General features: G+C 51.9%; 1 protein-coding gene across 7 annotated transcripts in view; it reads left to right on the forward strand.

Annotated features, from left to right (window-relative positions):
- The window catches only part of trpm2 (transient receptor potential cation channel, subfamily M, member 2), a 347573-nt gene that overhangs the window by 104884 nt on the left and 229571 nt on the right, over positions 1-13118 (forward strand). For all 7 annotated transcript variants that reach the window (XM_068036234.1, XM_068036230.1, XM_068036236.1 and 4 more), the window contains exons 6-7: positions 5348-5514; positions 5856-6036. In XM_068036234.1, the coding sequence (XP_067892335.1) occupies positions 5348-5514; positions 5856-6036 (348 nt within the window). The remainder of the gene's footprint in view (positions 1-5347; positions 5515-5855; positions 6037-13118) is intronic.

Genomic DNA, 13118 nt, shown 5'->3' on the forward strand with positions numbered 1-13118 from the left:
GGCAGTGGATGTTATCTATATGAACATTAGTAAAGCCTTTGACAAGGTCCTGCATGGCAGACTGATACAAAAGGTGAAGTCACATGGGATCAGAGGCGAGCTGGCAAGATGGATATAGAACTGGCTTGGTCATAGAAGACAGAGGGTAACAGTGGATGGGTGTTTTTCTGAATGGAGGGATGTGACTAGTGGTGTTTCGCAGGGATCAGTGCTGGGACCTTTGCTGTTTGTAGTATATATAAATGATTTGGAGGAAAATGTAGCTGGGCTGATTAGTAAGTTTGCAGACGACACAAAGGTTGGTGGAGTTGCGGATAATGATGAGGATTGTCAGAGGATACAGCAGGATATAGATCGGTTGGAGACTTGGGCGGAGAAATGGCAGATGGAGTTTAATGCGGACAAATGTGAGGTAATGCATTTTGGAAGGTCTAATGCAGGTGGGAGGTATACAGTAAATGGCAGAACCCTTAGGAGTATTGACAGGCAGAGAGATCTGGGCGTACAGGTCCACAGGTCACTGAAAGTGGCAACACAGGTGGATAAGGTAGTCAAGAAGGCATAGGGCATGCTTGCCTTCATCGGTCGGGGCATAGAGTATAAAAATAGGCAAGTCATGCTGCAGCTGTACAGAACTTTAGTTAGGCCACACTTAGAATATTGCGTGCAATTCTGGTCGCCACACTACCAGAAGGACATGGAGGCTTTGGAGAGGGTACAGAAGAAGTTTACCGGGATGTTGCCTGGTCTGGAGGGCATTAGCTATGAGGAGAGGTTGGAAAAACTCGGATTGCTTTCACTGGAACGATGGAGGTGGAGGGGCGACATGATAGAGGTTTACAAAGTTATGAGCGGCATGGACAGAGTGGATAGTCAGAAGCTTTTTCCCAGGGTGGAAGAGTCAGTTACTAGGGGACATAGGTTTAAGGTGAGAGGGGATGTGCGAGGCAAGTTCTTTACACAGAGGGTGGTGAGTGCCTGGAACTTGTTGCCGGGGGAGGTGGTGGAAGCAGGTACCATAACGACATTTAAGAGACATCTTGACAAATACATGAATAGGATGGGAATAGAGGGATATGGATCCCGGAAGTGCAGAAGGTTTTAGTTTAGGCAGGCATCAAGATTGGCGCAGTCTTGGAGGGCCAAATGGCCTGTTCCTGTGCTGTACTGTTCTTTGTTCTTTGTTCTAAATCATAAAGGCAAGAAGTCACTTGTGGGAGTGGTGTACAGGCCACCTAACATTAACCATACTGTAGAACAGGGTATAAAGGAGGAAATAATGGCAGCCTGTCAGAAAGGTATGGTGATAATCATGGGGGACTTTAACCTACATATAGACTGGAAAAATCAGATGGGCAGCAGTAGTCTAGATGTGGAGTACATAGAATATTTTCGGGATAATTTCTTGGAACAGTACGTCCTGAGTCAACCAGAGAGCAGGCTATACTAGACCTGGTATTGTGCAACAGGATAGGATTAATTAATGGCCTCATAGTTAAGGTGCCCCTAGTTAGCAGCGATCATAAAATGATTAAATTTTACATTCAGTTTGAGGGAGAGAAGAGTGGGTCCAAGACCAATATTTTAAACTTAAATAAGAACAATAATGAGGGCATGAAAGCAAAGCTAGCTAAAGTAAACTGGCAAATTAGGTTAAAGGATAGGTCAATAGAGATGCAGTGGCAGACATTTAGGGGATATTTCAGAATACACAGAATAGATACATTCCAATGAGAAATGAAAATTCCAAGGGGGTGGGACCCGCCATCCGTGGTTAACTAAAACAGTTAAAGACAGTATCAAACTTAAAGAAAAAGCCTGTAATTGCACAAAGATGGGTGGCAGGTCAGAAGATTGGACAGAATATCAAAAACAGCAAAGATTGACGAAAAGATTGATAAGGAAGAGTATGAGAGAAATAGAAATATAAAGACAGTAAGAGTTTCTATAGATATTGAAATAAGAAAAGAGTTAACAAAGTGAACATTGATCCAAAAGAAATTGAGTCTGGGAAATTAATAATGGATAACAAGGAGAACAGGTATTTTGCATCGGTCTTCACTATAGAGAATACAAGTAACATCCCAGAATTAGCTGTAAATCAGGAAATGGAAGGGAGGGAGGAACTCAAGAAAATTACAATCACCAGGGTAGTGGGACTGAACAAATTGTTGGAGCTGTGGGCTGGCAAGTCCCCGGGTCCTGATTGACCTCATCCTAGGGTGTTAAAAGAAGTGGCTAGTGAGATTGTTGATGCGTTATTTTAATTTTCCAAAATTCCCTAGATTCAGGGAAGGTTCCATTAGATTGGAAATAGCGAATGTAACTCCTTTATTCAAAAAGGGAGGGAGACAGAAAGCAGGAAACTACAGGCCAGTTAGCTTAACATCTGGCATAGGGAAAATGTTAGAAGCTATTATTAATGATGTTGTAGCAGGGCATTTAGAAAAATTTAAGGTAATCAGACAGAGTCAACATGGTTTTGTGAAAGGGAAATCATGTTTAACCAATTTATTGGAGTTCTTTGAGGGAGTTACATGTGCTGTGGATGAAGGAGAAATGGTGGATATATTGTACTTAGATTTCCAGAAGATATTTGAAAAGGTGCCACATCAAAGGTTATTGCAGAAAATAAAAGCTCCTGGTGTAGGAGGTAACATATTGGCATGGAATGGATAGAAGATTGGTTAGCCAACAGGGAACAGAGAGTAGGCAGAAATGGGTCATTTTCTGGTTGGAAAGATGTAACGAGTGGTGTGCCACAGGGATCTGTGCTGGGGCCTCTACTTTTTACAATTTATATAAATGACTTAGTTGAAGGGACCAAAGGTATGGTTGCTAAATTTGCTGATGACACAAAGATAGGTAGGAAAGTAGGTTGTGAAGAGGACATGAGGCTATTAAGGGATATAGATAGATTAAGTGAGTGGGAAAGACCTGGCAAGTGGAGTATCATGTGGGAAAATGCAAAGTTGTCCATTTTGTCAGGAAGAATAAAAAAGAAGCATATTATCTAAATGGTGAGAGATTGCAGAGCTGTGAGATGCAGAGGGATCTGGGTGTCCTAGTGCATGAATCGCAAAAGGTTAGTATGCAGGTACAACACATGATTAGGAAAGTTCATAGAATATTATCGTTTATCGCGAGGGAAATTGAATACAAAAGTAGGGGGTTATGCTTCAGCTATAGAGGGCATTGGTGAGACCTTATCTGGAGTACTGTGTACAGTACTGGTCTCCTTATTTAAGGAAAGATTTAAATGTGTTGGAAGCAGTTCAAAGAAGATTTACTAGACTAATACCTGGAATGGGTGGGCTATCTTATGAGGGAAGATTGGACAGGTTAGGCTTGTATCTGCTGGAATTTAGAAGAGTAAGAAGTGACTTGATTGAAGCATATAAGATCCTGAGGGGTCTTAACAGGGTGGATGTGGAAAGGATGTTTCCCCTTGTGGGAGAATCTAGAACCGGGGTCACTGTTTAAAGATAAGGGGTCGCCCATTTAAGACGGAGATGAGGAGAAATATTTTCTCTCAGAGGGTTGTGGGTCTTTGGAATTCTCTTCCTCAAAAGGCTTTGAATATTTTTAAGGCAGAGGTAGATAGTTTCTTGATAAGCAAGGGGGTGGAAGGTTATCGGGGGTTGGTGGTAATATGGAGAAATCAGTTCAGCCATGAACTTATTGAATGGCGGAGCAGGCTCGAGGGGCCAAGTGGCCTACTCCTGCTCCTAATTGATATGTTCGTATGTTGATTCTTTTAATAAAAAGGCTGCATTTGCACATGTGCCACTGCAGCGCTACCTAGTGGTAGCGTTGTCAGCAAACGCAGCCTATGAAGAAAGGATGAGCAGGTTGGACCTGTACTCATTGGAGTTTAGAAGAATGAGAGGTGATCTTATTGAAACCTGGAAGATTCTGAGGGGACTTGACAGGGTAAATGCTGAGAGTTCCCTTGTAGGAACTGGCAGGTACAGTTTCAAAATAAGGGATCTCTCATTTAAGACTGACTTGAGGCGGAATTTCTTCTTTCAGAGGGTTGTTAATCTTTGAAATTCTCTTCCCCAGCAAGCAGTGCAGGCTGGGTCATTGAATATATTCAAGGCTGAGTTCGACAGATATTTGATCTACAAGGGAGTAAAGGGTTGTGGGGTGGGGGGGGGGTGGGGGGGGAGGGAGGGGGCAGGCAGGAAAGTGGAGTTGAGGCCCCAGTCAGATCATCCATGATTTTATTGAATAGCGGAACAGGCCTAAGGGCCAAATGGCCTACTCCTGCTTCGATTTCTTATGTTCAAATGTAATTACTCTCTCAATATGTCCTGCCACCTTCAAAGATCGATGCATATGAACCCCCAGATCCCTCTGTCCCTGCACACTCTTTAGAACTGTGCCATTTAGTTTATATTGCCTCTCCATATCCCTTCTGGCAAAATGCATCACCTCACACTTCTCTGTATTAAATTCCATCTGCCAACTGTCTGCCCATTCTGCTAGCCTATCTATGTCCTATTGCAGGCAATTTGTATCATCCTCACTGTTTGCCACAGCTCCAAGTTTGGCATCATTGACAAATGCTGAAATGTTACTCTGTATTCCAATATCCAAGTCATTTATATATAAAGCAGTGATCCCAGCACAGACCGCTGGGGAACAGCACTGTCTACCATCCTCCACCTGAAAAACAACCATTTACCACTACTCAGTTTTCTGTCCTTAAGTCAATTTTTTTATCCAAACTGACACTATTCCATGAACCTCAATTATGTTAACCAGCCTTTTTTGTGATACTTTGTCAAACACTTTGTTAAAATCCATTTAGACAACATCCATTGCATTCCCTTCATCAACCTTTTCTGCTACTTCATCAAAGAATTCAATTAGATTAGTCAAGCATGAGCTGTCTTTTATAAATCAGTGCTGTGCTCCACGCTCCCGTTCTATTTAAATGCTTCATCCTCCTGCTCTTTTTAAATGATAAATGTGAGTTGCCTCTGATTGAATTGTGTGCCGACCATTGTGAAGTACAGAGGAAAACTGTTTACTGAATAATGATTTTGCCAAGTTGCCCCTCTCATTTTCGGGCCTTGTGTGTTTTGATGGTGAAAGTAGAACCTACATGAGGGAGAAAGGAATCGAAGGATATGCTGATAGGATGAGATGAAGTAGGGTGGAAAGGCGTTTGTGTGGTTCTTAAACACTGGCATAGATCAGTTAGACCAAATGGCCTGTCACTGTGCTGTAAATACTATGTAATTCTATACAATCTTGTGTTTTAATCATATGACTGTGTTCTGATCATTTAACTGTTTTATTATGACCTTTGACATTCAGCCCCATGTTTTTCTCCCAGGGGCGTGGATTATCACAGGAGGTTCCTTTGCTGGAGTGATGAAACATGTTGGAGAGGCGGTGCGACATTGTAAAATGACCAGTAACTCCAAGGAAAAGCAGATTGTTGCAATTGGTATTGCCAGCTGGGGTATAGTGCACAACCGAGAGGTCTTTGTCAGTGGCGAGGTGAGTTGTACAAGACCAGTTTGAGTCTGACATCAAACGTGGCATATTATTATTAACCAACAGTTTGTTTTCAAGCCCAAAATCCAAAGTGGCCCCAAAAAAGGAGCTCGAGGAGCGCCTGGTGCTGGATTTGAGCTGGGAGGTGAGGTCACACATCCAGCATGGACACAAGGGTTGGACAATTCAAGGCCTTCAGTGGCCCAGTGTCTGGTATCTGGCACTGGACAGCAGGAACTGGGCCCTCAGCAATCTAGTACAATGAGGAACTGGAGGCAATCAGGATGTAAAATCACACTACCAGTGTTGCCTATAACTAACCATACTTTGCTTTCATGGAATAGGGAAAGTTTCCTGTGGAATATTACTTGGATGAGTCAAACCAGGGCAGATTATCATGTCTCGACCATAACCATACCCACTTTATCCTGGTGGATAATGGAACCCACGGAAAATACGGTGTGGAGATTGCCCTGAGAACCCAGCTGGAAAAGTACATCTCAAAGCAGAGAATGGGGACCGAAGGTAGGAGTTTGTCTACCCAGAGCTGCAGGTGAGGGAGCGGGAGGTAAAACCACCATGTGTTGAAAGGCACTGTTTGGTGCCTTAGTTGAAACACTGGTCCTTCATCTTTGGAACCTGGGCTCAAATCTGACCCAAACAGTACCTGCACTGGAAGTGCTTGCTGAGGTTGTATAGAAGGTGCTTTCCCTTGTATCTAACGCAGGCTTGTCTAGCCTGTGAATGTTTGATGGGACTCTGTTGTGAGGGAGATTCACTCTGTATCAAACTCTTTCTGTAACTATCTGTTTGCTGAGGCATTCCAGAGTGAGCTTTAATCTCGGTCTAACCTGTTTTTTTAAAATATTTTTTATGTCGAGGGGGCCTTTATTCCTCAGGCCCCCTTTATATATTTTTTATGTCGAGGGGGCCTTTATTCTTCAGGCCCCCTTTATATACACACTTATATTTTTAAAATAACTTTATTAAAACCAGATAAATAAATAAAAAACTCAAATTAAAATGCCATTCTTGGCGTCAACGATGCACTCCAGTCCCTGCGGTGCCCACCAGTCGCGGAAGGCCTCAAGCGTACCAGCGGACACCGCATGCTCCTTTTCCAGGGACACCCAGGCGCGAACGTAACCGCGGAAGAGGGGCAGGCAATCGGGGAGGACGGACCCCCCGACGGCCCGCAACCTGGACCTGTGAATTGCCACCTTGGCCAGGCCCAGGAGCAGACCGACTAGGAGATCCCCCTCCCGGCCCAAGCCCCTCCGCACCGGGTGCCCAAAGATCAGGAGCGTGTGACTGAAGTGCAGCCAGAATTTGAGGAGCAGCCCCTTCAGATACTCAAAGAGGGGCTGCAACCTCGCACACTCCGTATAAATGTGGAACACGGACTCGTCCAGGCCGCAGAAAGTACAGGTGGCCTGGGAGTCCGTGAACCTACTTAAAAGCCTATTGCACGGGACTGCTCTGTGCAGCACCCTCCACCCCAGGTCCCCGATGTAAAGGGGGAAGACTCCCGCGTAGAGAGACCTCCATCGGGGTTTCCCCTCGCCGCCAGATGGCAACGCGGACCGCCAGGGCGTGTCCGGCCGGCTGACGAGGGCGAGGAAGTGGCGAGTGTGCAGGAGCAGCCCGTACAGGAAACCCCTCCGCGCCGATTGGAATGGCACGGAGGGCATTTCCGAGAGGCGGCTCGGGTTGTGCGGGACCGGCTCCCGAGGAGGGTTTCGGGGCCTGGGTCCGATGAGCAGTTCCGGCCGAGCGGGGGTCAGCTCGGCTGGGATCGCTCCGCACTCCCGAGCCCCCTCGCCACCCGCAGTGAGGGGCGTCCCGGGGGTTTCGGCTACTCCTCCGCCCGCCGGACCGTCCCCGGAGTCGGCCGCCCGGACAGCCGAGGTGCTCTCCTCCGCCAGCGGGGGAGCGCCCTGACTGGAGGCGACCATGTTCCAGACTCGGAAAAGATCCCGGTAAAAGACAGGCAACTCCCTCAGAGAGGCGCGGCTAACGGACTCCACCGGGAGCTGCGTGTCGTCTTGAAGGCAGTGACACTGGCGGAAAAAATACGTCGCCAGCGCACACCATCTGGGAGGACGCTCGACGTACAGGTATCTCTGCAGGGTCCGAAGGCGGAGAGTCGCAGCCTGGGTGCGGACGCACACCAGCAACTGACCGCCCTCCTCGATCGGGAGACTCAGGACCACGGCAGAGACCCAGTGTTTCCTCTTGCCCCAGAAGAAATCGACGAGTTTCTTCTGGATCTTGGTGGCAAATACAGGGGGCGGGGCCAAAGTGACCAACCAGTACCACAGCATGGAGGCCACCAGTTGGTTTATCACCAACGCTCGGCCCCTGTAGGAAAGCACTCGGAGCAGTCCTGTCCAGCGCCCCAGCCGAGCGGTGACTTTCGCCTCCAACTCCTGCCAGTTTGCTGGCCAGGCTTCCTCAGCGGGGCTAAGGTGGACTCCCAGAGAGAGGAGGTGCGTGGTGCTCCACGCAAAAGGTGTCATCTCCTCCGGCAGGGAGTCCACCCGCCACTGACCCACCAGGAGTCTGGAACATTTCTCCCAATTGATCCTTGCGGAGGACGCGGCAGAAAAGGTCTGCTGGCAGTCGCGCATCTTCCGCAAGTCAACGGGATCTGTGACCGCGAGGAGCACGTCGTCGGCATAAGCCGAGAGGACGACCCGCATGGCCGGCTCGCGCAGAGCCAATCCCGTCAACCTCCTGCGAAGCAGGCACAGGAAGGGCTCCACGCAGATGGTATACAATTGGCCGGACATGGGGCATCCCTGACGCACTCCTCTCCCAAAGCGAAGGGGCGCCATCAAGGACCCGTTAACTTTGACTAGACACTCTGCGGCGGCGTATAAAAGTCGGACCCGGGCCACGAAATGCGGCCTGAGTCCGAAAGCGCGCAGAGTCCCGAAAAGGTATTCGTGATCCACCCTGTCGAACGCCTTCTCCTGATCGAGGGAGAGAAAGGCGACCGACTGACCAGTCCTCTGGGAAAGATGGACCAGGTCCCAGACCAGGTGGATGTTGTCCTGGATGGACCGGCCCGGGACCGTGTAGGACTGGTCGGGGTGGATCATGTGGGCCAGCACGGAGCCCAGGCGAGTAGACATAGCCCGGGCAAAGATCTTATAATCCGTGCTGAGGAGGGAGACCGGACGCCAGTTTTTAAGCAGGCGGAGATCGCCCCTCTTCGGCAGCAGGACGATTACCGCCCTGCGCCACGAGAGGGGCATCTCCCCGGTCGCCAGGCTTTCCCCCAGGACCCGTGCGTAATCGTCCCCCAGGACGTCCCAGAACGCCCTGAGGAACTCCACGATCAACCCATCCAGCCCTGGGGATTTGTCCCTCGAAAGCTGGTGGAGGGCGCCGGTCAGCTCCGCCAACGTAAGCGGAGCCTTCAATCCTTCGGTGCTCTCCGGGCTGACCTGCGGCAGGTCCTCCCACAAAACTCTGCGCGCATCCTCGCTGGACGGATCTGGAGAGAACAACGCACTGTAATAAGTACGGACCAGGAGGCCCATTCCCTCCGGATCCGTCGTCGGCCAGCAGCTCGACGAGCTGCTTACGGACCCCCCGCCATTTTTCCAGCGAGTAGAAGAAGGGTGAGGCACGGTCCAAATCTTCCAGGATCTGGATCCGCGACCTCACGTATGCGCCTCGGGACCCGATGAGCTGCAGGTCCCTCAGCGCGCCCTTCTTCTCTTTGTACGCCTGCTACAGGGCCGGGTCCACGACGGCATGACCGAGGCGGGACTCCAAGTCGAGCACCTCCCTCTCAAGGCGCCCGATCTCGGCCTCCCGCCTCTTGGTCGACCCCTTCGCGTACTCCTGACAGAAGACGCGGATGTGAGTCTTGCCCACATCCCATCATAGCCTCAAGGAGGGGAAGCCCCCCTGCTTCCTTCTCCAGTTGGCCCAGAATCGACAGAACGAGTCCCGAAATCGCTCGTCCTCCAGCAGCCGGTTGTTAAAGTGCCAGTACGTGGACCCCGCCCGCGTGCGGAACGGAGTGAACTCCGCCCACACCAGGCGGTGGTCCGAGCACGGCACCAGCTGCATGGAGGCTGCCGAGACGTGGGAGACGGACGCCTGCGAAAAGTAGAGGCGGTCGATTCGCGACCCTCCTCCTCCAGACCTCCACGTGAAGGCGCTGGAGTCGGGATGGAGATTCCGCCAGACGTCCACCAAGTTAAGGGAGCTGATCAGTCCCCTCAACTTCTCCACCGACGCTTGGCCGCGCTGGGGACCGGAGCGATCCACCACCTCGAGGATGCAGTTGAAATCCCCCCCGAGGATGATGCACTCGCCGCTATCAATGGAGCTCAAGAGAGCGGACACTTCTTCAAAGAAGCGCGCTTGCAACGCGCCGGGCCTGGGCGCGTACACATTCACAAAGTGGAGCGGCACGCTACCCAGGCGAACGGCGAGGTGGAGCAAGCGGCCCGGCACTAGCTCCTTGACCCCCAAGATCTCCGGCTGAAAAGTCGGGGCCAACAAGATAGCCACCCCACTAGAAATAGGGGTGAGGTGACTCATGTAGACCCCACCCTGCCACTCCAGGAGCCAGGTGGCTTTGTCTCCCGGAACGGTGTGGGTTTCCTGCAGAAAGCTCACCGCGTATCTCCCTTCCCTGAGGACTGAGAGATTGTGAAATCTGCGGTGAGCCCCCCTGCTGCCGTTGATGTTGAGGCTGGCTATGGTTATCTTCATGTCAAAGGTACTTAAAACCCGTCACCAACAGCTCACTGTGAGGAGGGAGTGGAAGTGCACCTGGCCCTCCACTCCCCCAGCAACCCATTGAGGAACACATTAAAACGGCGCCTCTCAACCAGTTTCACGTCCGCGCGCTTGCCCGCTTTCTTAAGGGCGGCACGGACGGACTATATGATCAGCGCTAGATTCGACCAGCGGTCGAGGGCCAGCTGAACTTTATCGCGGCAACCCCTGCAAGCCGCGAGGAAATCCCGGAGTTCCGTCGTGGGGATGAGAGGAGATTCGGTGGGAGGCACGAGGGACTCCACCACCTCACTGGCGATGGAATCAAGATTATCCTCCGTGCCCCACACCGAATCCCCATCCTCCTCTGGGTCGTCACCGCCAGCGGCCGACACATCCACCACACACTGTGGGGCGGACGTCCTGGCCGCGCCAGCTGAACCCACCTCCGTCACGATCCCACCCCCAGGATCGATGGCGGAGGAGTCCTCTCTGGGTTCCATTGTGAAACTGGAGCCTGTGGGTACCAGCGTCCCAGGACCCCCCTCCACCTCCGTCCCCAGGCCAATGAGTGGTCCAGGGGAGACAGAAGTTCCCGACTCCGGAAATCCAGCCGGAGCCGAGACCGGAGGCGGAGAGAGGAGGCCATCTCCCGCTCCGCCAGCACCCACAGGCCCAGCAGATGGGGCAGCATTCTTGGTTATAACCGGGTCGGGTGTCTCCTGGTTGGTGGTGGACTCCGGCTGGGAGGGCCGACCCTTTGGGGCCCCGCCCTCCCCTCTAATCAGGGCACCCGACCCAGTGGCAGAATGGGTGGCGTCCCCAGGCTGCCCCACAACAAGCAGGGCTCCACTGGCTTCTCCGGGAGGGGCCACATGTACAGGTGTCTCCCCCTCCCCTCCATCCTGAGGAATAGGGAGCTCCTGCCCTGACTTTGTAGCCTTGGTGGTGGTGGTAGGGGAAACCTGGGGACCCGAAACAGGAGACAGCTCCCCTCCAACAGATGGACCTTGCGCCTCAGGGCCCCTTGTTACCTCTGTGGAGGGGTGCCTTCTCCTCTTTTTCCCAGTTGGGTGGGGAGGCTCAGAGACCTCCATGTCATCAGAGGCCTCCACCTCCGCACTCTCTTTTTATTCACCCTGCGCCTGAGCCCAGCCCTGGGGCAAGTTGACTTCCCGAGATCGGGCTTTATGCTGAGCTCAGACTCGGGTACTGTCACGGTGTCCAGGGGACGCACCTCTCGATGTTTATTTCTCCTCCGCGCCTTCCTTCCACTTGGACGGTCACCCCCCTCCCTGATGGAGGCCGTGAAAACCACAGCCTCCGGTACCGACTGAATGGTATCTGGTGGAGGTGTCGGGGGCTGGGAGGAGGTGCAGCGTCGCCACCCTGGGCCACCGAGTTGGAGTTGGCAGCCGGGAGGTTGGGGCAGTTCTTACGAACATGCCCCACCCCCTTACAGACATGGCACCGCACCCCGTCCAAGGTCCAGAAGACGCGGTAGGCCGTCCCCTGGAACTCTACATTAAAGTGGCCCTCTGTAACCTCCTCCCGCGCCAGCTGCATGAATAACTGGCGGCGGAAGGAGTACACGTGTCGGAGGCTGTTCTCCCGAAGACCGAACGGGACTGGGGTGAGCCCCGTCTTTACCTCCCCCAGATGGTGCAGGTGGGGAAGGAGGAGCTCACCAGGAATGAAGGGCGGGACATTGGATAGAATGAGCCTTTGCGCAGTGGCCTCCAGGGGGTCCACTGGCAAAAGGTCCCGCCCACGGTGAGCCCCTTGCTCAGAGCCAGGGACACCGCCCGCTTGGTCCTCAGGAATAACACTGCCTTCCCGTACATTTTAGAGGCTGCAACAATGACCGAAGGGCCGACAACCTCGGCCATTGCTTTCACACATGCCTCTATAGTCATGTTCGGGTGGACGTAGCTCTTGACCCCATGCTTCGATGTTAATAAAGCAAACGGTGACGGGGCAACAGGTGCAGCTGCAGCAGCCGCAGCAGCATATGTACAGAAAGGCCCGGCAACTGGCGAAGGAGGGCTTGCCATGGGGTCTAAGAGCCACGTCCACCCCCAAGAAACAAAACAAATTAACACAATTGACACAAAAAAAAGCAAACTTTAAACAAAGTGGAGTGGGAGTAGAGGAGGATGGGGTAGGAAGGTAAAGGAAAAGGGGAGGATAGGTGACTGAGTGGAGGAAGGGAGAGAAAGGCTGAAAAGGATGTTTGATCCAACTGCCAGTTGGAGCACCTTTATCACAATTAGTCCAAAACTGTTTGTTGTCTTCCAGTTGGGGGAGGCTTCTTCGCCCGGGACGGCTGGAGCTGCCCGGTATTCTCCTCTTCTGATTTTAACAAGAAAGTCTTCACCCGGGCAACTCCAGCTGTCCCGAGCAGGCAGTTGGTGTGGGGAGTGAGCTCCCTGTGTGCAAGCCCCAATACAAATACAGGGGCCCCCTACCGGATTTGGCAGCCCCACCCAAGTCTTCCAGCCTCTTCTCCCTCCCCCAGACAGTCCAAATTTAAGAGTTCTTCAGGTGCCCTGACACCCACCTTTCCAAAACAATTGCAGCCTTCCTTGATGGTTTCTCTCCACTCTGTATTCACCTCTCACCACTTTCTCCAATTACTCCAGTCTGCAGTCTCCTCTCTCCACTCTGCAGTTGCTGCAGCACAGGTGCAGCTGCTCCCCCTGATTGCTGGCAGGAAGTGCTCCAAATTGCCCAGCCAATCCCAGTGCTGTACCTGCCCTGGGAGTGTTTGATGGGGACAGTGTCGAGGGAGCTTTACTTTGTACCTAACCCCGTGCTGTACCTGTCCTGGGAGTGTTCGATGGGGACAGTGTATAGGGAGCTTT

This window comes from Heterodontus francisci, chromosome 7 (genome assembly GCF_036365525.1).
Source record: "Heterodontus francisci isolate sHetFra1 chromosome 7, sHetFra1.hap1, whole genome shotgun sequence".
Classification (NCBI taxonomy): Eukaryota; Metazoa; Chordata; class Chondrichthyes; order Heterodontiformes; family Heterodontidae; genus Heterodontus; species Heterodontus francisci.